This window comes from Ursus americanus, chromosome 3 (assembly GCF_024610735.1).
Source record: "Ursus americanus isolate L20-20 chromosome 3, mUrsAme1.1.p, whole genome shotgun sequence".
NCBI classification, from domain to species: domain Eukaryota; kingdom Metazoa; phylum Chordata; class Mammalia; order Carnivora; family Ursidae; genus Ursus; species Ursus americanus.
In genome coordinates, this window is record NC_142129.1 from 14527984 (window position 1) to 14549868 (window position 21885).

The 21885-nt window shown below is 53.1% G+C and overlaps 1 protein-coding gene across 2 annotated transcripts; it reads right to left on the reverse strand.

Annotated features, from left to right (window-relative positions):
* Positions 1-1874: 1874 nt before the first annotated feature.
* Positions 1875-20384, reverse strand: CLEC2L (C-type lectin domain family 2 member L). 2 transcript variants are annotated; one of them, XM_045792534.2, is made up of 6 exons: positions 20180-20384; positions 11749-11823; positions 9370-9536; positions 8417-8517; positions 6448-6560; positions 1875-3356 (listed from the first exon to the last, which is right to left on the reverse strand). In XM_045792534.2, the coding sequence occupies exons 1-5, from the start codon at positions 20367-20369 to the stop codon at positions 6449-6451; spliced, it is 645 nt and encodes a 214-aa protein (XP_045648490.1). In that variant the 5' UTR covers positions 20370-20384; the 3' UTR covers positions 1875-3356; position 6448. The 2 variants fall into 2 exon arrangements, with proteins under 2 accessions (XP_045648490.1, XP_045648489.1); XM_045792533.2 differs by lacking the exon at positions 1875-3356 and having other exon boundaries at positions 4575-6560.
* Between the last annotated feature and the right edge of the window lie 1501 nt (positions 20385-21885).

A 21885-nucleotide genomic window follows, 5' to 3' on the forward strand; every position in this document is an offset into this window, starting at 1 on the left:
CAACGACACCAACATGCAGAATCGAGAATCTCCGTGCAGACACGCGTACAGCTCGACTGCACTCCTCAGCCTCCCACGACTGTCCTGGCCAGTGGTCTGTGGGCAGAGTGCATGCCACCTCCCAGCTGGCCCCTGTCTAGTCGAGGGGGGGATATGCTAGGACCAGTACAAATCTCAGAGTCTTGATTTCGCACTCACAGTTTGCTGCAGGTCCAGACAACTGCCCAGGAGACCTGTCCCCTACATAGCGACTTAGCATTCCAGGATGTCTCAGCCTTATGAAACCTCCAAATAAACAAGTCACAGTGGGGGAGGGGAGGGAACATATGAAGAAGAGTGCATTGGTTCTTACATGCTTCCACCTGGATGGGAATGCAAGCTGGTGCAGCCACTCTGGAAAACTTTCCTCAGAAAGTTGCAAATAGAGCTACCCTATGACCTAGCAACTGCACTACTGGGTATTTACCCCAAAGATACAAATGCAGTGATCCAAAGGGGCACCTGCACCCCAATGTTCGTATAGCAATGTCCACAATAGCTAAACTATGGAAAGAGCCCAGATGTCCACTGACAGACGAATGGATAAAGAAGATGTGGTGTATATCTACAAAGGAATCTTATGCAGCCATCAAAAAATGAAATCTTGCCATTTGCAACAATGTGGATGGAACTAGAGGGTATTATGCTAAGTGAAATAAATCAATCAGAGAAAGACAATTATCATATGATCTCACTGATATGTGGAATTTAAGAAACAAGGCAGAGGATCATAGGGGAAGAGAGGAAAAAATGGAACAAGACGAAGAGACCAGAGAGGGAGATAAACCATAAGAGACTCTTAATCTTAGGAAACACACTGAGGGTTGCTGTAGGGGAAGGGCAGGGGATGGGGTAACCGGGTGATGGACATTGAGGGGGGCATGTGATATAATGAGCACTGGGTATTATATAAGACTGATGAATCACAGACCTGTACCCCTGACAAAAATAATACATTGTATGTTAATTAATTGAATTTTAAATAAATTTTTAAAAAATGCTTCCACCTGGAATGATTTGCATCACTTTTTCTTGGTTAAAGCAAGTCACTGGGTGCCCAACTTCAAAGGGACTGGGAACTAGGATCTTTCCATGCACCCTGAAGGAAAGTGAAAAGGCTTGCATGGAAGTCCTATCTATCACATCCTCTGAAACATGTCCTGCGTGAACTGCTACATCCAAAGGCCCTGAATGGAGCAAAGCTGGTCCCCATCACTGACCTCCTTAATCTATGGTGTGAGCCAGAAAAAAAACTACTTTGTTAGCCTCTGAAATCCGGGCATTATTGCGGAAGCTAGCATACTCTAATATTCTACTCAACTTACATTATCGTTAAAGAAGATAGTAATACCTTTTTTTTCTTTTAAGTAGCCTCCATGCCCAGTGTGGAGCCCAGTGCAGGACCCGAACTCACGACCCTGAGATCAAGACCTGAGGTGAGATCAGGAGTCAAAGGCTTAACTGAGCGAGCCACCCAGGTGCCCAAATAGTACCCTTTTTTAAGCACTTACCATGGGCCTGACACTTCATGTATGAAATGCTTAGCACAGCGCCTGGCCCTAATCAGCTCTTAGTTCATGTTAGTTGTTATCCTTATTCCAATCTTGTCTTATCGGCGTATGTATTTGCTCAGACGGACTCTGTGCTATAAACTACAGGACCCTAACGGGAACTGCAAGGCGGTTCAGCACCTTGCTTATCGTTTTCTCTAACGCATCTGCAAGTTTTCATACTCTGTGGGAGGCTGAGCTGGAAGTACAGGTTCCCAGGATCAGAGACAGCATGGTGTAGAGGAAAGAGCATCGGAACTAGCAGTCAAGGTTAGTTTAGTTCAACACATATTTATTTATTTTTTTTTTTAAAGATTTTATTTATTTATTCGACAGAGATACAGCCAGCGAGAGAGGGAACACAAGCAGGGGGAGTGGGAGAGGAAGAAGCAGGCTCATTGCGGAGGAGCCTGATGTGGGGCTCGATCCCATAACGCCGGGATCACGCCCTGAACCGAAGGCAGACGCTTAACCGCTGTGCCACCCAGGCGCCCCTCAACACATATTTATTGAGCACCTACTGTATGTACCAGATGCTAGAGAAACAAAGGAGCGTGAGAGTGGACCCCTGCCCTCTAGGAGCTTACACTCCTGCAAGGATGGTGAAAAGTAAACAAATAAACCAGGACACGTGGCAAAATAAGAATATAAGCAGGGAACAGGAGGTTCCTGAGTTCTAGCTCTGCTGCCAGCTGTGTGACCCCGGACATGGTACTTAACCTCTCTGGGCCTCATGGATCGTGAGAACAGGGTAGGTAATTTCTGAATCCTGAAATTCTAATCCCTACAATTCTCAAAACCCTGTGAAGCAGGCAGGGCAGGCACGATTTCTGCTTTAGAGAGGGGAAGCCTGGGGTCGGAGAGGGTTAGCACAGCGGCCTGAGCCCCAGCACCGCTGGTCGGGGGAGCCAGCCCCACACTAGTCTCAGGCAGGTCTTCGGAGCCAGACCCAGTATGTGTCACTCCAGGCTGCCCCGACAGACAGCGGGGATCTCTGATGAAGGTGGCAGGAGGCTTTCCTGACGCCCCCAGTTTGAGTCCCATACACTACAGACCAAGAAGAGAAACGAGGCAGGTACCTCGCCCACCTCCACCCCCTCCTGGTGTAAGCACTCAGCAGGCAGTGGGACTTTCTGAAAACCAGGTCATCTTTTACAGAGCGACACAGTGACATTCGCACAGTTATCCTGGTGAGCCCCGGAGCCTTCAGCAGCCAAGCCCACTCAGCGATGCCTGGTTTCCATTCACAGCCATGTCCCCATCGCAGGCTCTATGCATGTTGCAAAGGACATTCTGGAGTGCCTCACGGTAGCTCTGGGCCACCCCCCACTTAGCCCACCCAGTATGTGCACGCTTAGGGAATGCTAGTGAGCTCATGTAATTGAAGCAAAGCACATTAAAGATTTATCTTTGCTGCGCCTCTAAAACCACGCCATGGCCACCAAAGCTTAAAAGACAAGTCTGACCGTAGCAGCCTCTGCTGTCTCCCCCATGGCACACGGTTCCCGACTGTCACGGGAACCATCTTTTGAGCTGGTGCTATGTGTGCTGCGAAGAGGCCAACAACACAATCCCTGCTGTCCAGGGGTTTATAATCAGATGACGGCGCAGTCAGATGGAGTGAAGAGAGGAGTCACAGACGACAAGGCCAGGAGACTCGGGCCATGTGAGAGGCTCGGTCTTAAATGCTGAAGGTTTGGGGGAAGGGAGTGGCCACTGAGAGCTGCTGCTGTCCAGGGAGGCGTCTGAGGGAGGCTCCAGCCCGACCTTGAAGGAGGAAAAGGACAGAAGTCATTTGCATTACCCCCACTCTGTGGGTAATTGAAATGAAAATCATATGAAGGAGATAGAAGTGTCCAGAAAAAGAATCGCCTGCGGGCATCCATCTTGTTTTCCCAGGGTGCCCCCCCCCACATTCCCCCCCCAACCCTCCCTCCCCAGAGCTGGCCTCAGAGCCGGCTAGGCAAGGGCCATGCCTGCCACACAAGTGGCTTCCCAAGGGCCCAGTGAGGTGAGGGTGGGTTCGAATCCCGCCTCCACCACCCCGCAGCTGTGTGGTGCGGAGCCGGTCCCTTAACCTCTCTGAGCCTTCTCCTCATCTGTAAGCACAGGCGGGAGGAGCCGGACTAAGCAGACATGAGCTGACCTGGCCGTACAGCACCTCACGCTCACGTGGTCCTCCCTGTCTTCCATCTCCACAGAGGCCGTCTGAGGAGCGCCTGCTGTATGCGCTCAGCCTTCTACGGGGGCCCTGCCTGTTGCAGGGGTTCACTGAGGACGGACTGGGCTTTGGGCTCACATCCACCCAGGGAGCAGCAGCCCAGGCTCCAAGGTAAGCACACTCTCGACGCCAGGGGGAAGCCTCGGCGAGGAAGACTCTTGCAAACGGGCTCAGGAGTGGGGCCTGGGGAAGGGTGGGCCCTGGGGCCCTTGAGGCGGCGGGAGAGGCCGGCTCCAGCAGGGGTGGGGGGAAGGGGGGTGTCGGAAACCAGCAGGGTGCCTGCCCACGGTGCTGCCCCGTGTGGCCACCAAGAGCACAGCACCGGGCACTGCGTCCCCACAAACGGGGTGGCCTCAGCCCTTGTGGGAGCCCGAGGAGCTTAGCCGCCGTCTAATCTTGGGAAGGGTGGCCTACATTTCCGGAGTTTGGTGTGCCAGTGTTTGGTTTCTGTCTTGTGTTTCCTTCCTCGGTAGGCACCAGATGGGAAAACTCTGAAAACCTTGGCGACCCTGAGTCAGGGTTCCTTTAGCTACTAAACTGATTTCGAATTGTGGTGTGTTCCCAGGACAAAGCCAAGGTCAGGAGAGCTGATTTGCCGGTGTGTACTTGGAAGCCGCAGGTGGCAGGCTTTGGATAACTGAAGAAGAGGTAAGATCCGAATGGCACGGGTTCATCGTCCCCTGTCTTGTCCGACTACCCCTTCCCAGCCCCCTCATGGCCCGGTTCTCCCCACCTGAACCCACCGGACAGGAGGAGACCTCGGAAGCCCGGGCTATCCGTGACCACTCCTCGGGGCCTTGGGACCCTGCCAGGTACGGTTTCACCACCTGTGGCAGCATTTCCTGCCTCAGACATTTCTGTGGGTACTACCTGCAAGGCTTTTGAGCCTCACCATCTTTGAGGGGAAGACCCTGATGAGGACCATGGGCCTGTGCATGACTGAGAATCAGTGGGAGGGAGACTATCCCCATGCCTCCCCCACAGTAGCCGCCGCTGCGGCTGACCACTTCCTCAGCCCTCAGTCCCCCGACACACTTCCACAGGTGCAAGGAAGGTGGTGGGCTTCCTGCCATCCCCACGGGGCACCACCACCACACTGAATTGCTGTCACCTCTTTATCCTACACTCAGGTTCCTCACTGGCTTCCCACTAAAGACAAAATAGGAAGTCACAAAAATGCCCGTATTTTACGAGGTATCTGGAAAGCAGGCAGAAAGTTCAACAAAACCAAGCCGACAGGTTTGTGTGAAAACCAACAGTAAAAGGACTGAACAGAGCAAAGCAGGACCTGGTTTCCCACTGAGCTATTTTCTGAAAATGGGCCAGGACCCAAATTCACCTACACAAGGCTCGCAGGCAGGCTGCCCACGTCTCAGCCAACCCCGGGGCACTGAGAGGAGGCTGTGGCGGCCCAGGCCCCACGGCGGCGAGCTCTGGGGCTCCAGCAGTGTGTGTGTGTTGGGGTGGTGGCACTTGGAGCCTTTAGAGGCCCAGGGGGACTGCCAGACCCCCACCTCCTCCCCAGGCCAACTGAGGAAAACAAGAGGCCTTAGGACCTCCACACACTCTTATCCCACCCACCATGAACATCATCTTTTCTGCAGGGCTAATCCTCCCGCTCACTTCACCCCTTCTCCCCTAAGGCAGAATAAACCATCCCTCAGCTGTGTTCCAGAACATTCTGGTGCTTCCCAAGCTGTTGCCTCTGCTCCCTGTGAGCTCCTCGGGGGATAAAGCTGTTGATCCCCACGCCTGGCATGGTGTCTGGCACGTGGTAGGTGTGATGTGAATAAACGTTTGTCATATCGAGTTGAATAGTAATGAAGGAACCAAATGGAACACACCCTTCAGATATCTAAGAATAACTCGATAGCCCAGCCAAATTCAGTGGTGCCCTGAGGCCACAGAATGTGTTTTTGTCCTCAGTTCCTACACGCTGCCACCTGCCACACTAATCAAGGGCACCTGGGTGGTGGCTCCCCACAGACAGGCACCCAGAGATGTGTCCCTCTGCTCCCCCCCAAGCCATGACCCTGGAACAAATGGCAGCCAATTTCTCTGGACGCCAGTCATCTCTTTATTCCACCAGTGACCTGCACAACAGCACCACAGCTACAGCAGGGGCCTGCCTGAGAGCCCCGGGCAAGGCAGGGAGGGTGGACGTAGGGGGCCCCGTGTGGGGAAGCCCGCCCTCCTGCCTCCCCAGCAGCCAGGAGAGAAACGATTGTGCTGACAGTAATGCCATCTGCGGCAGCGGCCACCCTGCCTCCGAGCACCAGGGCCGCATGGGGGAGACATGTTGCAGCGCGGGGCCAGGGCGGGACTTGGGGTGACTAAGAGTGGGCTCTGAACTTGAGAAGGGACTGTGTGCATGCCTGGGCATGCGTGTGTATGTGCACGTGTGTGTGTGTGTGCATGTGTGTGTGTTTCGGGGATGCCTACACTACTGAGTATGTGGGATTTGACTGCTGAGCCACAGGACCTGCCTGGGGCCAATGAGACCAGGAACCAAGGCTGTGGGACCTGGAACAGAGGCTGGGGGCAGAGGGCACCCTCCTCACTGCTTCGCCTTGGAGAGGAGCCTGGGGCAGGCCGGTCTCGGGGCCTGGCTGGAGGGCCGCCTCTGGCCTGACCCACCTCACGTGTAGGCCATCTTGCTGCACACCCAGGGCCGGGTCATCAGACACTCCGTTGACACCAGCCTGGTGGGCTCCACGAAGACACACTCTCCCAGACCTGAGATGGGGAATCTATGGCCAGAAGACAAGAGAGACAGGTGCTTACTACTGTGTGCAACACGGCTCCAGCCACCCTGAGGATGCCCACAGACATCTCCCGAACACACCCTGCACTTTCCCATCCTGCTTCCGCTTCCTTCCAGAGGCAGCTCACTTGTCCCAGGAGCCAGAATCCAGTTCAGGACCACCCTCTGCCCAGCCTCCCTGTGCCTGCCTGCACCGTGGGACATGGAGGCCTGTGTCTCTGTCCCCGCCAGTCCCCTAGGTGGTCAGCACCTGCACAGTGCGCTCTGGGCCTCTCTCATCTTGGCTCCCCTACAGCACTCAGCGTCTAGCCCAGGAAGAGCCCAGCAGAGAAGAGCTGAATGAAACTACCTCACGGGGCTGGACCTGATGAACCCCGGCGTTTGCTGCCCAGGCTGAGTTCCCCACGAATTCACTGATATCATCGCTAGATGTGGGGGAAGGGGTTCTTTCTACCTAAAATCATTCCTTTTGAATTTCAAGATTTCTTCTTAACCTCATTTGGTCACCCCGATCTGAGTCCCCTGCCAAGGCTGGAGCTGGGGTCTCATAAGAGAGGGCACCAGAATGATCTCACGAGGGAGTGCTGGGCAGGACCACCTCAGTGCCAGAGAAACATGGCCTAATGGCCCTTTGGTTGGCAGTTGGTCGGCACGCTGGTGATCCCCAGCCTCCAGGGCTCTCCCAGGTTCTGGGAGCCGGAGGCTTCCAGAAGAGGAGAGAGAGGAACAGAAAGTGCAAGACTTCTCAGCAGCCCTAAGGATAGATCTGGGATGAAGGCAGGAAAAAGAGAAAAAAAGGAAGGGACAATGAGGACAAAGAGGGGGTGCAAAATGAAGGGCACAGGAGCCAGGACATAGGAGGGAACGAGCCGACAGGATGCTCACCCCCTGGAGGCTAAGCCGTAATTAAGCCCACCCCTAAGGGTAAGGTGGCTGATTGCCAGCTTCCAGCCATGGCAGAGGGCTGGGGGTCTTGGATGCCTCCCACCTCTCCTGCCTTGGAGACCCTCCTCCATCATCATCATCATCAGGTGAGTAGCTGTGCCCCCAGCTGGGTCCTCAGGGCCTATTTGAACCTTGAGCCTTAGGGACTGGACTAGAAACTGAGGTTCTTACTCCCCTGTATGCCCTCCCCTGTGCTCCCCTAAGCCTGGACTGCACCCCCACACACACTCACTATCACCACCCCCACTGTCACAGCCAGACACTCCCACCCCCACGACCCATGACCCCTGCCACTAGCACCCCACAAACCAGGCCCTGGTATCGCACACCTGCCACAGCAGCACACTCTCACGTCCACCCCACTTGGGCCACACAAGCAATCCCACCATTGCACACACCACCAGCACCCTCAGGCTCTATTTTCTCTAAGGGAGTGTTCACGGTACCCAGGGTCAGAGCCCCTTTCTTCCATAGAAATAATGTTTAGGCAACACATGGCTGCCCAGAATGGAGGCCCCATCCCCACCCTCCCCTGCAGGCAGCTGTGGTCGTGTGGCTAAGTTCTGGCCAATGCAGAGGGACATCCAGGGCATGTCTTCCCCTTCCTCTGAGCCACACAGATGAGTCGCTCTCGGGCAGGGAGCCACAAGATGGAAAGAGCCTGGGCCCCGAGGCCGGAAGCTCTAATGACTACATACAGTAGAGCCACCAAACCAGGCTGGACATTAAGGGAGAGAGGGGTCAAGCCATCTACATTGTCATTATCTCAGTCACATGCTGCTGCACCTGGATGTTAGGAGCTCTAGCTAGCACAGAACCCAGTGGTTCTCCCTCCGGAGGTTGTGTCCGGGGAGCTAGGCCTAAGTTCAGTGGCCAGAAAATGAAGCCTCAGCTTACGTGTCTGGGTCAAACGGGTCGCCGTTAACCCAGTGGAATTCGTCCCCGACTCTGCGCAGGCCAATCCAGGGCTCCCTCCGTGTGAACTTGAACATAAACTCCTGTATCAAGGAAAGAGGGAAACCCGAGTCATCTGCAGTTTCCTGACTGTTCATACATCCCAAAACTAACCTCAGCTGAGAAGACTGGCTCCTGGGATATATAGACACTGAAAGGGGGAGTCCCTCACAGCATCCCGCACCCCCGTAAGGAGCTGGGGTCACAGAGTGCCCCGCACTCATGCTGACCTCCCTCCCAGCAGTTGGGAGCGTGCCTGCTGGACCAGGAAGCCTAGAACAAGGTTTATCCTCCTAGCTCAGTGGTCCAGCCCATCAGTCAGCATCCCTGATTTGCAGGAAGCCTGGGATTGCCCACTCGATGGATGATCTGGGACAAATCATAATGTTCAGTATGATTGTCCTACCCACGTACTTCTGGGCCTCTCTCTGCAGCAGGGAGATACTCTACTGTGTATCAGAGACAAACAGAAGTGATTTTTTGATTACCTGCTATTTTGGATTGCCACACCACTGTTACCCTCAAAATCCAAAACGGACAACAGACTCATTCATTGTGTTTCCTTCACTTTTCTACTGAGAACGCTGTTGTGGGTGTTCAGCGAGAGCTCATGTCCTGATTTGGACGAGCAGGTATCAATGTGTTCTTTTTTCACAATTTGTGGTTCTCACACTCTGTGATACAGAGTTGAGCTCAGCAAACCAGCCTTGGATTGAAATTGTTGGCCTTCACCACGGCAGTGGACACAGGAGCCCCTCGGAAATGGGCTCAGACCCCACAGGGCCCACCAGCCCACCCCAGGCCGCACATGCTCTGGAAACATGCCAGGTCACGGGGGGATGCCACACCCCAGGAGTGGGATTCTCCCCACAGGTCGCCCCCCGCCCGGCACTCACCAGCTCCTTCTGGCTCTGAATCACCGCCAGCGCAGCCTCGTGAGTACGGCAGTACTGTCGGCCTGTGTTCCAGTCCCTTGGCTCCTCAGAAAAGAAGTAGCATTTCCTTCCGTAGAGCAGCCAGTCCTCCGGACAGGGCGCCTCACACTTGATACAGCCCTTGGAAGCTGCAGGGGAGACAGAGAGGACTCAGCACCTGACAACAGGCTGGGCCCCAGCTCAGGCCTGAAGAATCCCACTCAGCGACCCAGCGCTCCCTCCACCTGCCTGACTTTGGTGCCCTCCGGTGATGCCTCAGGTGGCTGTCTCCCCACATGAGCCCCTCTCACAGTGCCCGGCAGGGAAAAGGTTGGTGACCCAATAAACAGGGAAGGAAAACTGGGGAGGCTGGCAGGGGCGTGACCACCAGCAGAAGTGACAGCAGATTAGCCCCTGGGTTAAGAGCTCCTCTCTCTTCCCAGAGTCCCCGAGGCATGAAAGCCCAGAAACACAGATTTAGAAAGGACCTGGAAGCCACGTGTCCAGCTCTCCAGCCAGGGTGGGAACCATCAGCAGGTTTGGTGGGCCTGATCTCCTTGGCCATGCCCTCATTAGCTAACAGTTCAGCTAACAGTCCTAGCCTGCCTTCCTGGGACCTAGCCCTGTGGATTTCGGATCTGCCTCTGCGTGACCCAGAGGAAGCCCAGCCCTACTTCTCCCACCTACTTGAAGAAGGACGCCAGCCAGCCTCCCCTCATCCAGGTTTAAATAGACACCACCTCTTCCACAGTTCCTTGCAGAGGATGCTGTCCACACCCTTCTCCGTCCTGCCTGCGGTGTGTCCACACTGGCACCAGAATGCTGCCCCCAGAACAGACTGGAACACACGAGATGTGGCCCCACCCCCTGCAGCAGTGATTGCGATACTCCTTCCAGTGGCTACGGGCTTTCCAGTCTACAGACTGCTTCCAGGAAAAGAATCAGTGGGTATGTGCATACGTGGGCTTTCCTGGGCATGCAAGACATACTCCTCAACTGTTTGCGTGTGCTCTGTTTCCAAGCCAGGTCTCCCCTGTGTCCAGAACATGTAGCAATCACCTTTTAAATCCAACTGAAGATCTTATTTTTATTTCTTCCACCTGTATCTCATTCGCATTGGCTCACTTGAGTTTTGAGAGATATATTTTAATCTTGATTTTTTCCCCACCTGTCATATTAAGCACCTGTCATCTGTCATCCTGAGCGCACATCCTTGTATCACCTACAAATTCCATAAGCATCTTTTTGTTTGTTTTCATACAAGCGATTGATTAAAATGTAGACGGGGACAGAGCCAAGAAAAGGCTCGTGGTGCCCCAGCCGCGAGGGATATACAGCCACACTGACACCAAGTGAGTCACTGACACTCTGGCCTATCTGCTCAGTGAGAAGTAGGACCACCGGGAGTATTGACCATGGCGTGGGCACATTTCAACTGCTTTTCCACAAGGACCTCCAAAGAGATTCTGTTGTGCTTTACGAAAATCACAACACGCTATGTCTTCTCATTGCTCTGACCTCCCCAACCTAGCACGAGGACAAAAGGAAACCAATTTAATTTGTAGTAATTATTCTAGATGAATCCAAGCTGGCAGTAGCAATCACCATATTCTTTTGTAAACACTCACAAATCCCCTGATTGTCATGCATGCCCAAAGGGGAGGGTTTGGTGGGGGCTAATACTATCATTGGACTTCTCTCCCCTTTCAAGCTCCCCACCTCTGGTCTTACGGTGCTTCTCAAAGATTAGAGACAGGCCCTGAAATCAGTTCGCAAACCCTTCGGAACCCACCACACACTTTGACTTGAATCCATTAAAAGCAGCCCAATCTCCTGGTCATAGAGCTTTGCCTGTCTTTAGAGGATTACCTCCCTTTTATTCCTTTCTCCCTTTCGGTCCCACATGGGAAGCCCCCTCGCAGTGATGCCTCCATCACTGGGCAGGGGAGATGATGTCATATTCATCCTTTCTTTTTTTTTTTTTAATCCTCAGCATTTAGGGGGCCTAACACACAGCAGGGCTCCATAAATGTTTGTTAAATGAATGAATGTGATCTTTAAAGGCCCTTGTCCCCAAAACTGTCTCCTCCAAGAAGCAGTGCCTATCTAACTCACCTCGAGTTGGCTCGTGTAGAACAATCTCGAAGTCACCAGGCCACTCCCCCGCGTGGCTTAGTAAAGGGGATATGGAGAGTCATTGTCTGAATATATTCTTTTAGGCTAAACTCTCACCTAGAAACAGCACTCTGTTTTCTATGCTTTGGGCCCTACGGAATACGTGGTATATCCGGAACCTTTCTTTACCAAATTAGACATGATTTTGACAAGGTGTGTATACACTGCTCGGACACCCATGCTCACCCAAGATGCTCATAACCACCAGGATGGCGAACAGAAGGACAGCGATGGCCCCCAGCAGGAGACGTGTGGTGGTGTCTGAGGAGAGAAGAAAGCGGTTCAATACCCGGCCACCCACCCCACCACCAAGCCCCACCACCAAGGCCCAGGGCCTGATACCGTGGAACTCTGACCTGGGCCCAGCCATCGGAGTTTTAACAAGTCCTAAATGACTCTAGTTAAGTCTCAGAACCACTCTTCTGGAGCCCAGCTGTGAATCTATGACCCCGCTGCCTAAACCGACCCCCCTTCCAGGGCTCTGCACTGGCCGCCTTCTGGGAGCCAGAGCTTTCCAGTTCTTACCTCCTGCTGCTTCTCTACCTGCTCCCGGTTTCAGCCACGTGGACTCCTTGAAATAACCCAGCCCGTCCTCACAGCCCCCGGGGCTGGGTCTTTGCCCCCACAGCTCTTCTCCTCCGCTGCTACCCCTGGAATCCTGCCCACCCTGCACCTTCCACCCTCTTCACAACCCCTCCCCCCCGAGCCTCTGCCTTCCCCCTTTTAATTGTTATTTATTTTTTGTGATCACCGAAAATGTTTATTTTATTTTTAATGCAAGAACCCTTTTAGACCTTAGACGTAGACTCTATTTATGTTTTTCTTACCATCATAAAATAGACATAACATTAAACTTGCCATTTTAACCATTTTTAAGTGCACAATTAGTGGCATTAATTCCAATCAGGATGTTGCACAACTATTCCCACTGTCTATTTGCAAAACTTTCTCACCACCCAGACAGAAACTCGGTACTGATTAAGCATTCACTCCCAGTTCCCACCTCCCCCAGCCCCTGGCAACCTCTAATCTACTTTCTGTCTCTATGAACTTGCCTATTCTAGAGATTTCATGTAAGTGGAATCATACAATACCTGTCCTTTTGTGTCTGACTTATTTCACTTAATGTTTTCAAGGTTCATCCATGTTGTACCATGTGTCAGAATGTCATTCCTTTTTGTGGCTGAATAATATTCCATTGTATGACTATATGTATATACATACGTGTGTGTGTGTGTGTGTATATATATTTGTTGTTGTTGTTTATCTATTCACCTGTTGATTGACACTTGGGGGGACATGAATATCCATCCAGTCCATAACAATGTTCCTGAAGCAGCATCCCCCAGAACCTTCCAGGCTGCTGTAATGTGGTTTTGCTCTCTAAGTCACCACCGCCCTGGAATCTCCCTCTGTCAGCAGCCTCAGGATCTCTCTGCCTCCCTCATGTATAGCCTCTCCTGCACCTTCTATCCTACGTCACCTTTTCCTTGGTTTACTCCCTTGTTTTGGTGGAGCGGCCTGAGAAAGGGCAGAGCAGGACCACCGCACTGCACAGCCCCGGCAGCAAACCTTCACACTGTGTCCTGCGGTGAATGTTGGCCCTGGAGTTGTGAACCCAGAGGCCTGACTACTACAGGTTGGAAAGAATTCTTCAGAAGCTGAAGGCATTACTTAATTGTCTTCTAGCTCCAGTGTTGCTCTTGAAAAATGGCTCCAGAGCCATTCTCATCCAATCTTTTTAATATCATTTGCTTTCTGCCCTCCCTCCCCACCCCCTAGAAGCTTTTAGGATCTTTTCTTTATCACACAGTCTTCTAAAATTTCATCATGCATGCCATGCCTTCATTTGGGTCCATTTTCATCCACTAGAGTAGGCAATCAATGGGCCCGTTCAATCTGGAAGCTCACGTCCTTTGGTTCCAGGAGATTTTCTTTAATTATATCATCAATGGTTTCTTCTCACCCACTATCTCTGTCCACTTTCTGGAGGTCATATTTTTCAGATGTTGGACCACTCGAATTGGTCCTCTGAGTTTCTTTCCTTTTTTCTCCCTTACCCGCTATCTTTTTGTCTTTTTGCTCTATTTCCTGGAAGGTTTTTCTCAGCTTTATCTTCCTACTCTCTCCTGAATTTTCCATTGCTGCGATTATTTTTAATTTCCAGGGTTGTTTTTTGTTTTGTTGTGGTTTGCTACTGTTCTCAGTAGACCCCCTCTCAAAGCATCCTGTTTTAATGATACCATATTGGAGCTCCTAGGTGGCAGTCGGTTGAGCATCTGACTCTTGGTTTTGCCTCGGGTCCTGATCTTGGTGTGATAGGATACAGCCCGCCTTGGGCTCTGCACTTGTGCTGGACACAGAGTCTGCTTGGGACTCTCTCTGCCCCACCCCCTAAATAAATAAATAAATAAATAAATAAATAAATATAAAATAAATAAATATATATATAATATATATTATCTCTTCAAGGATATTACTGATAGTTTTTTGGAGGAGGAGAGGAGAGGTGGGCAGAAAGCTTGTTTCTCCCTATATAGTCTCTTTTTCCTCCAAATTGCTTTTTTTTCTGTTCATTTGTTTTGGTCTCTGGTTTTCATGTCATCGAGTTTCCTCAGATGTCTGGAGATCCCTGGTTATTTGTTCCTGATTAAGGCCAGAAGAAAGAGTCCACTGGAGGCTCCAAGACCAGGGAGGGGCTTATCAACTGTGGGGTCCCAGCAGAGTGACCAGGCTGGGCTGGTCCTCGAGGGGCTCTCAGTGCTAATCTCCTGGGGTTTTTTCTCTTGGGTGGGCCAGAGTTCCTGGAGAAGGCTCTTCTGTTTCCCTCCTGAATGCCTGACCAGGAGGAGAGGCTGGGAGGCCATCCTATGCATTCATTACCTAAATGTCCTCTTAATTGCTTGCTCCCAAATGTACTGCCCTTTTAGCCTTTGGCTCCTGCCAGGGCTGGGAGGAGGATCTGGGCAACTAAATCCTTTCTAAAATGTTCAACCAGCCCTCCTGTTTCAGCTCTATCTTCACTCACTGCCGTGATGACTGGTGCCCCCCATCTCCATACTTTGGGGGTCCTGCATGTAACTCAGGTTGCTCCTCTGCTTTCTGAGCCTTCTCAGGCCAGTGGAAGCAGTTGCCTCTCATCGTTGATCCCTAGCTCCCAACTCTATTGTTATTGTCTTCTCTCCCGTTCTTGTTGTCCTTGTGGCTTTTTAAAAATCCCTTTACTGTCGTATCAGTGGGCTTCTGGAAGGAAAGAGGAAAAATGTGTACGTTCAGTCTGCCATCTTTACCTGCAAGTGCAGCCATCATTTTGAAATCCTTCCCATGAGCAGGGTCTGTGCTGGCAAGTCAGCGGGAGTCCAAAGGCAGGTGGCTGCAGGCATAGTAAGAGCAGAGCCTCATGCCTGTCCTCGCGGGCTGGGCTCTTTCTGTGTCTGCTCTGTTGTCCTCAATGGCAGCCTGTCATAGGGCCCCCCTGAGCTGCCTGATGAGCACCCGTGGCAAGTGCACTGCCTGGATCCTTCCTCTCCTTCTCTACGCACCCCTCTAGGCCTATACACATCGGCACCATAGCGCTTTGTGCATTGAAGGTAAGAGTATCGCATCTTAAGCCAATTCGCTAGGTTCAAATCCCAGCTCAGCCACTCTTCTAGATGATTTAGTAACTTTTCATGTCAAAGTTACTTCGCTTCTATTTTACTTCATTTTCTTCATCTTTAAAACGAAGGAATAGCAGTAACTGCCTCTTAAGAAGTTTTATGAGAAGCCAATGTTCAGGGCTTAGCACAGTGTCTGGAATGGCAAGTTCTGGTTCAATGTCTGCAATTGCCATGATGATGATGATGATGGTGGTGATGATGGTGGTGGTCGTGGTGGTGGTGGTCGTGGTGGTGGTGGCAGTGGCAAGCCCACAGGCTCCTTTAGGGAAAGGGCTGTGCTTTACTCACCGTTGGATTCCCTACAGTAGGGCTCAGCCATTGCCTTGCATGTTACAGAGCACCGCCTGCTACTAAAAAACCTGAGAGGGATTGACCTACACTGAACGACAGTGTCCTTAGTCAGCCTTAAACTCAGCTGAGTTTGTAGGAAAGGCCGCACGGATACACAGCTGCTGTCTGGGGGCAGGGAATCTGTGCATGCTTCTCCAACGTCACCAGAACCAAGGAGCCTCTTCGTTCTTTCCTGGGGACAACTGCCCTGGATGCAGCACTGTGGACAGAAAAAGGACACTCTAGGGAGTCCCGATTTGTTGCTCACTGCTGCCCTCACAGAGGATGGCTGTGGGGCTGGACGATCCAAAACAACGTTGTATTCGTTTCCTAGGGTTGCGGTAGCAAACGCCACAAACCAGACAGCTTACAACACCGGAAATTTATTATCTCACGCTACTGGAGACCAGAAGTCCCCAGTCAAGGCACCAGCAGGGCCGCAGTCCCTCTGAAAGCAAGGGGAGTCCTTGCTTGCTTCTTCCTGGCTTCCAAGGGTTTGCTGGTGACCTTCCTCATCCCTGGCTTGCAGTCTCCTCATTCCAGCCTCTGCCTTCTTCATCACACGACCTTCTCCCTGGGTGTCTCTGTCTTTATGTGACTGTTGTCTTGTAAGGACACCAGTCCTATTGGATTAGGAGCCCACCTACTCCAGTACTCACCTCTCTTAACTAACCACCTGCAATGACAATATTTGCAACTAAGGTCCCGTTCTGAGGTGCTGGTGGTTCCAATGCTTCAACATAGCTCTTTGGGAGAGCAGGGGGAGATACAATTCAAGCCATAAGTGTCTAACTCAACAATCGTTCCCTCTCTGCAGTGGTCCACAATAAATAGACTTGGACGATGCAGCTACTTGTGTTTATAAATGTATATGATTTAGCCTCATGTTAGAAGGGATGGCTGAAAATCTGGCTCCCAACCCAAACAGATGTCCCCTCACCCTCACACCCAGAGCCCAGAAGAGACTCACGGCTGACCTCTCGGAGTTGTCAGAGCCACAGTCCGGTGAGCTTAGTCTTGACTCTTTGAAACTATCAAATGTAGAGTTTGGTAATTTTTGAATTTTAAAAGGCTTTGCTAATCCATGTGTGTGGTTTTGATCAGGAAGTTGTGGGTTGGTGCCTAATCAAGAAACTTTCAACATTAAAAATTCAGAATTGGTGAGCTCTGAAAAATCTATAGCCTGGCGATATGCAGAATCACTCTGTCCCCTGCCATACCCCCAGGCCACCCTTCCCCATCCCCACCCCCGATGCCAGAAATATCCCCATCTCCAGTCACCCCTAGTCTTTCTAGAACCCAGGCCAAAGTGCCGGGTCATCTTTTCCAACCCCTCCCCGAGGCTGGGGGAGGGTGGTGGAAGGAAAAGTTAATGGCCACCGGGAGAGAAGGCTTGATCAGGAGAACTTCTGTTTGGCTTTCTATTTATAAAGCTAGTTGTTCATCTAAGGAAAGTCATGAAGTCCTGAGCTCTAATCCCAGTTTAAATTTAAGAAGTTCTCCATTTCACTTAACCCATGAGGAGGGAAAAAAATGTCCAACTGGAGGTGACAGCGTTGTCTGAGGAGCACAAGCAGGAGAGCTACACATATCCCAAACACAATTCAGTTCTGTCCAATGAGCCTCACGAAGCCTGACATCCTGGGTCCAAGCGGGAGGACACAAGAACTCTCAGGGCAGATGGCCCTTGTGGCAAACATGCGTTAGCAACCAACATGTGTCCTTGGGCAAGACACTTAGACCCTCCAACTCTGTTTCCTCATCTGTAGAATAGATATAACACTCACCAGCCCCTGAAGGGTATGTGTGAGGAATAAATGGGACAGTATCGTGAAAGCCCCCAGCACGGGGTCCAGCACACAGCGGGTGCTTCGGAAATGTCCACTGCATCGTAATAAAGGAGCACAGGCCCCCCTGAGTGTTTAGCTTGGCCAAATTCAAAAGTCTCCCACTTGTCTCAAGACAGGTACTTGGCTAAGCAAGGGCTGCACAGCCCTTGGTCCCCAGACCTGCCAGCCCGTCATCCCATCACCGGCGTTTCTCAGTGTCAGCCGACTGGGTTCATTACATGGACTTCAGCTTGGAGTGGGGAGCCGACTCAAGGTAGGTAGACCAGCAGTCCAAGGGTTTCAACTGAGCTTCCCCATCACAGACGCAGGATGTCAAGTCCAAAGAGCTGGAGAGAGGAGTCGCCTGCACAGCCTACCCCACTGTGTGGCCCTGAGAGGCAGAAATCATTATCTAGCTTAGTAGATAAGGAAACTGAGGCTCAAATGAGTTTGAAAACCTGCTAGCCCATGGTGTAAGGATCTGGCTTGAGTCTACCTGACTCTAGACTTCCCGTTCTTTGTACCTCCCCAAGCTGCCTCAGCCCCTGTCCTGTGTTTTCTGCCCACACGGTGACACCCTGGAGAGACCAGTCCTGGTCCCCAAGCTCCCCTCTTTGGACAGGAGATGGGGTGCCAAGGGAACACGCAGCAGACCCTCAGAGCACTGGTGGAGGAGAACACCCTGAACTCGGACCCCAGTCACTAAAACTACTGTAGAAAAAAAAATCCATGGAGGTGGGGGAGGGGTGCCTGGGTGGCTTAGTCAGTTGAGTGACCAACTCTTGATCTCAGCTCAGGTCTTGATCTCGGGGTGGTGAGTTCAAGCTCCATGTTGGGCTCTGCACTGGGTGTGGAACCTACTTAAAAAAAAAAAAAAGAAAAGTCCATAGGCCTCAGCTGCTGAGCCTCTGAGGACCACAGGCATCAAGGCTGGGCTGCTTCTGGGTAGACCCTGGGGAGAACCAGAGGTGGCGTGAGACCCAGACCCAGGCCTGGTAAGGAGCCACACCAGGACAGGCAAGACAAGGCTGGAAGGCTGGGCTACAAGTAGGCACGAAGTACAGATCAGCTAGCTTCTGCAGGGGTGGAAGAGCCAGTGTCCCATTGGGCCATTTTCCTGCCTTCTTCAGCCTAACTGCAGGTGGTCACCCAGCCCCGGTGGAGAGCAGGAAGCAGAATGGGTCAAAGTCGGGGCAGGAGGTAAAATAGGAACCAGCAAGCCAGAGAGGCACTGAAAGAGACCACATCACCCCTGAAGTGACCCTAACCATCAGGGGGCTAGAGTTAGGTTAGGGCAGACCCTGCAGGAACGCTTAGGAATGAATGAAGACAAACAGGCAAAAGGAGTGAGCAACTTCGAGAAATAACTTGGGCGGGAGGGAAGCGGGGATCACAGGCAAATTCAACAATGCCCAGCAGAGAGAGGGGTTTGTCCACCTTTATTCGACTCAACTCTTCCCAGCCCACGATGGCTCTTCGACTCCATGATCCAATATCTTTGCTTCCTTTGTCCCAAATCACCATCCAGGTGTCAGACTGCCCTTCCCTCCAGAGTTAGCAAAGAGTTAGTCCACACCTCTGGCCCACTAGCCTCTGGGTCAAACGCTGACATTACTGCCCCCACATTTCCCTCCACGGCAAGGCACCTGCCCTGGCAAGTGCTGGCTAGGTCTCGCCCCTGACCACACCCCACCTTCCTCACTGACTTGGCCACTCTTCCAAGTGCAAATCCACGCTCTCACTCTATGCTTAAAACCTCTCAACAGCTCCTGCCGAACAAAGTCCAAAGTCTTTGGCAAGGCCTCGGTGGCCATTCACAGTCCGGGCCCTCCAGATTCATCTCTTCCCATCCCTCCCCCCCATTCCAGTACTCCAGAGTTCAGTTTGCCACAAGGGACAGACTAGTTCTGGCCACCTGGCCCCTGAACACAGCACTCCTTGAGCCCGGTGCACCCTGCCTTCTCTCCACACCTAAAAGGTCACCTACTCCAGGAAGCCTTCCTTTTCTAATACTCTGTCCCTACAGGTTGGGTGACCCAGACTCTGGGCTCCCCTAGTTAATACTGACCAGATTCTCAACCTTTGGACTGGGGATGTCAGGGGTACCCAGAAGCCCAGAGGGTCAGCCCTCTCCCCTGCCAATTCTAGCATCTCCCAACACCACACACCATCAGGGGCCACAAAGTTTTCCAGAAGAACTCATGAACTTGAAATCTATTTTCCACTTGGTTACTGCCCCCTTGGCTAGCCAGGGGTCACTCCTTGAGCCCATCTGACTGGAAGGGGTAGGAGGCACTCATGACCTTGCAAGGAAGAGCCTGAGGCATAGTCTCCACATCTCCCCTGCCTGTGTGTCCCCGTCACCTCCAGCGCCCCACCCCAACTTCCCACGGGGCAGGGGTACCATCTCTGGGCTCTACAGCTTTTGTCGCTTTGCCCAAAACATTTCCACTACTACAGATTTCGGCCACCCTCTCAACATGCCCATCAGATGAGGTCCGGTCAGGAACTATCCCCTTTCTTTCTGGAGGAGATTGGGGCTCAGAGCATGAAACCTGCTCCCAAGGTCAAAGAGTGAGTTAGCTGCCTAGGTGGGTCAAGGCTGTAACTATCTGTGGTCCCTAGCTACATCCCCCCACCACCAACAACAACACCACCATGTGGCATCTGAGTGCCCTGAAATCAATCCTCCCGGCGCTCCTGCCCTCCCCCCTGGGAGCCTGGCCAAGGTGACTCCGACCCGCCTCCCGGCTCCCCGGGTCCCCGGGGCCCGGGGATGGAGGGCCGCTCGGAGCTTACCCTCCAAGGCCGCCTTCCAGCTGGTGCTGCCCTCATACCCCGACCCCGATCGCCGCAGCAGCCCCTCGGGGCCGCGGCCCTCCGCCTCGGCAGGCGAGCGCGGCCTGGGCGCGGCGGGGGCTGGCGCGGGACGGGCGGCGGGGGGCGGCGGCGGCCGGGTCCGCGCTGGGGGCTCCCGGGCCGGCTCCATGCCCGGCGCTCCGCCGCGCCGCGCCCGCGCTCCTGCGCCCGGGTGCGGGGCCCAGCCCGACGCGCACTCGGCGCTCCGCGCGCCCTGCGGTCCCCCCAGGCCGACCTCGGGTGGACGAGTGCCGCGGCTCGCGCAGGCCGGGGCTGAGCCCGGTTCCCCGCGCCGGACCCCCTGTGCCCGGTCGCCGTCGCCTCCGCCCGCTGTGCGCGCCGCGCCTGCCCTGGTCGAGCCGCAGCCTCCGCGCAGAGCCGGGGCACCGCGAGGAGCGGGTGGAGGCGCGCGGTAGCGCGAGTGGCGGGGTGGCGCGGGGAGGGAGGGAGGGGTGCGGGGCGGGGACGGGGAGGGAGGAGGCGCCGAGGAGCAGGGACAGCCCCACAGCCACGGCCCCGCCGGCCACCCGCTCCCTCGGCAGGATGCCAGATGCTGCAGGGAGAGGAGCGCGGATCCTGGAGCCGGGAGACCTGTCCTCTAACCCAGCTGTCCCTCCCAGCCTCCCGCCTGTCTTCTGTAAAATGGGAATAAAGTTTACAGGGATGGTGCAGTGAGACTTAAGGAAAATGAGGGGCTTTCCTCTGGCGTCCTGGAGCCGGAGCAGAGGGGTGGGGCTGTCACTTGGCCCAGATTCTTGACCCAGGAGAGAAAGAAGAGAGCAAAGGTCTGAGGGGACAAGTGGGGCAACATTTCAGATTCAGTTCACACTGGTGAGCATCCACTAAGCGCCAGGGACTCTTATAGACAGGAGCTGACGACATCCCCAGTTTAGACGGAAAACTGGAAGTCAAGGGCATCTCTGAAGGCTGCGCGGTGCGGATGTGTGGCTGGTGGGTTTTCTCAGTCCCAGGGCAGGGCTTCCTCAATGGCCTTCGCCTGGGCTTGTACTCCCTCCCTGGCCAACCCACAGTCACCTGAGGCTCTCCCCCTGAATTTTCCCTCTCTCATCCCAATCCCACACCGGTTTCCTCAGCTACAGTTCCTCATCCTCAACTGGTCCTGTATTTCCATACGGATGAGAGCTTAACCTATATACAAGTTGTGGTTTCTCGGCTTATTCCTTTGGATTGGGCTTGAGAAGTCAGATTGCCTTCCCACCATACTGGTGTATGCCCAGAAGTCCACAGAATCCCCTAAGATCTGCAACCAGGATGCACAGGACCGTGGGACACCAGGGAGGTCTTAGGTCTTGGCAGAAAGAGGGCTAGGAACAGATCATTTGTAATCATTTCACTTTACATAAGTGAATAAACGGAAAAATTGTAAAACCACACAAAAAGAAGAAAAACTAAGTACTGGTAGTAGAACATATTTTATTCCATGGTTGTATTTTCACATAGTCTCCTTCACAGAGTCTATTCTTGGCTGTCAACAATCAAATTCTCATTGCCAAGTCCATGTGAGTATTGCTGTACGATTCACTACTACTCTGCTTCAGCCACAGGGTATTCAAGGCCCTTCCTCCTTGGGTTCAGGAAGACAAGGGGACCAGAGGGGGCAGGCAGCTTTCTATTGAAGAAATGCT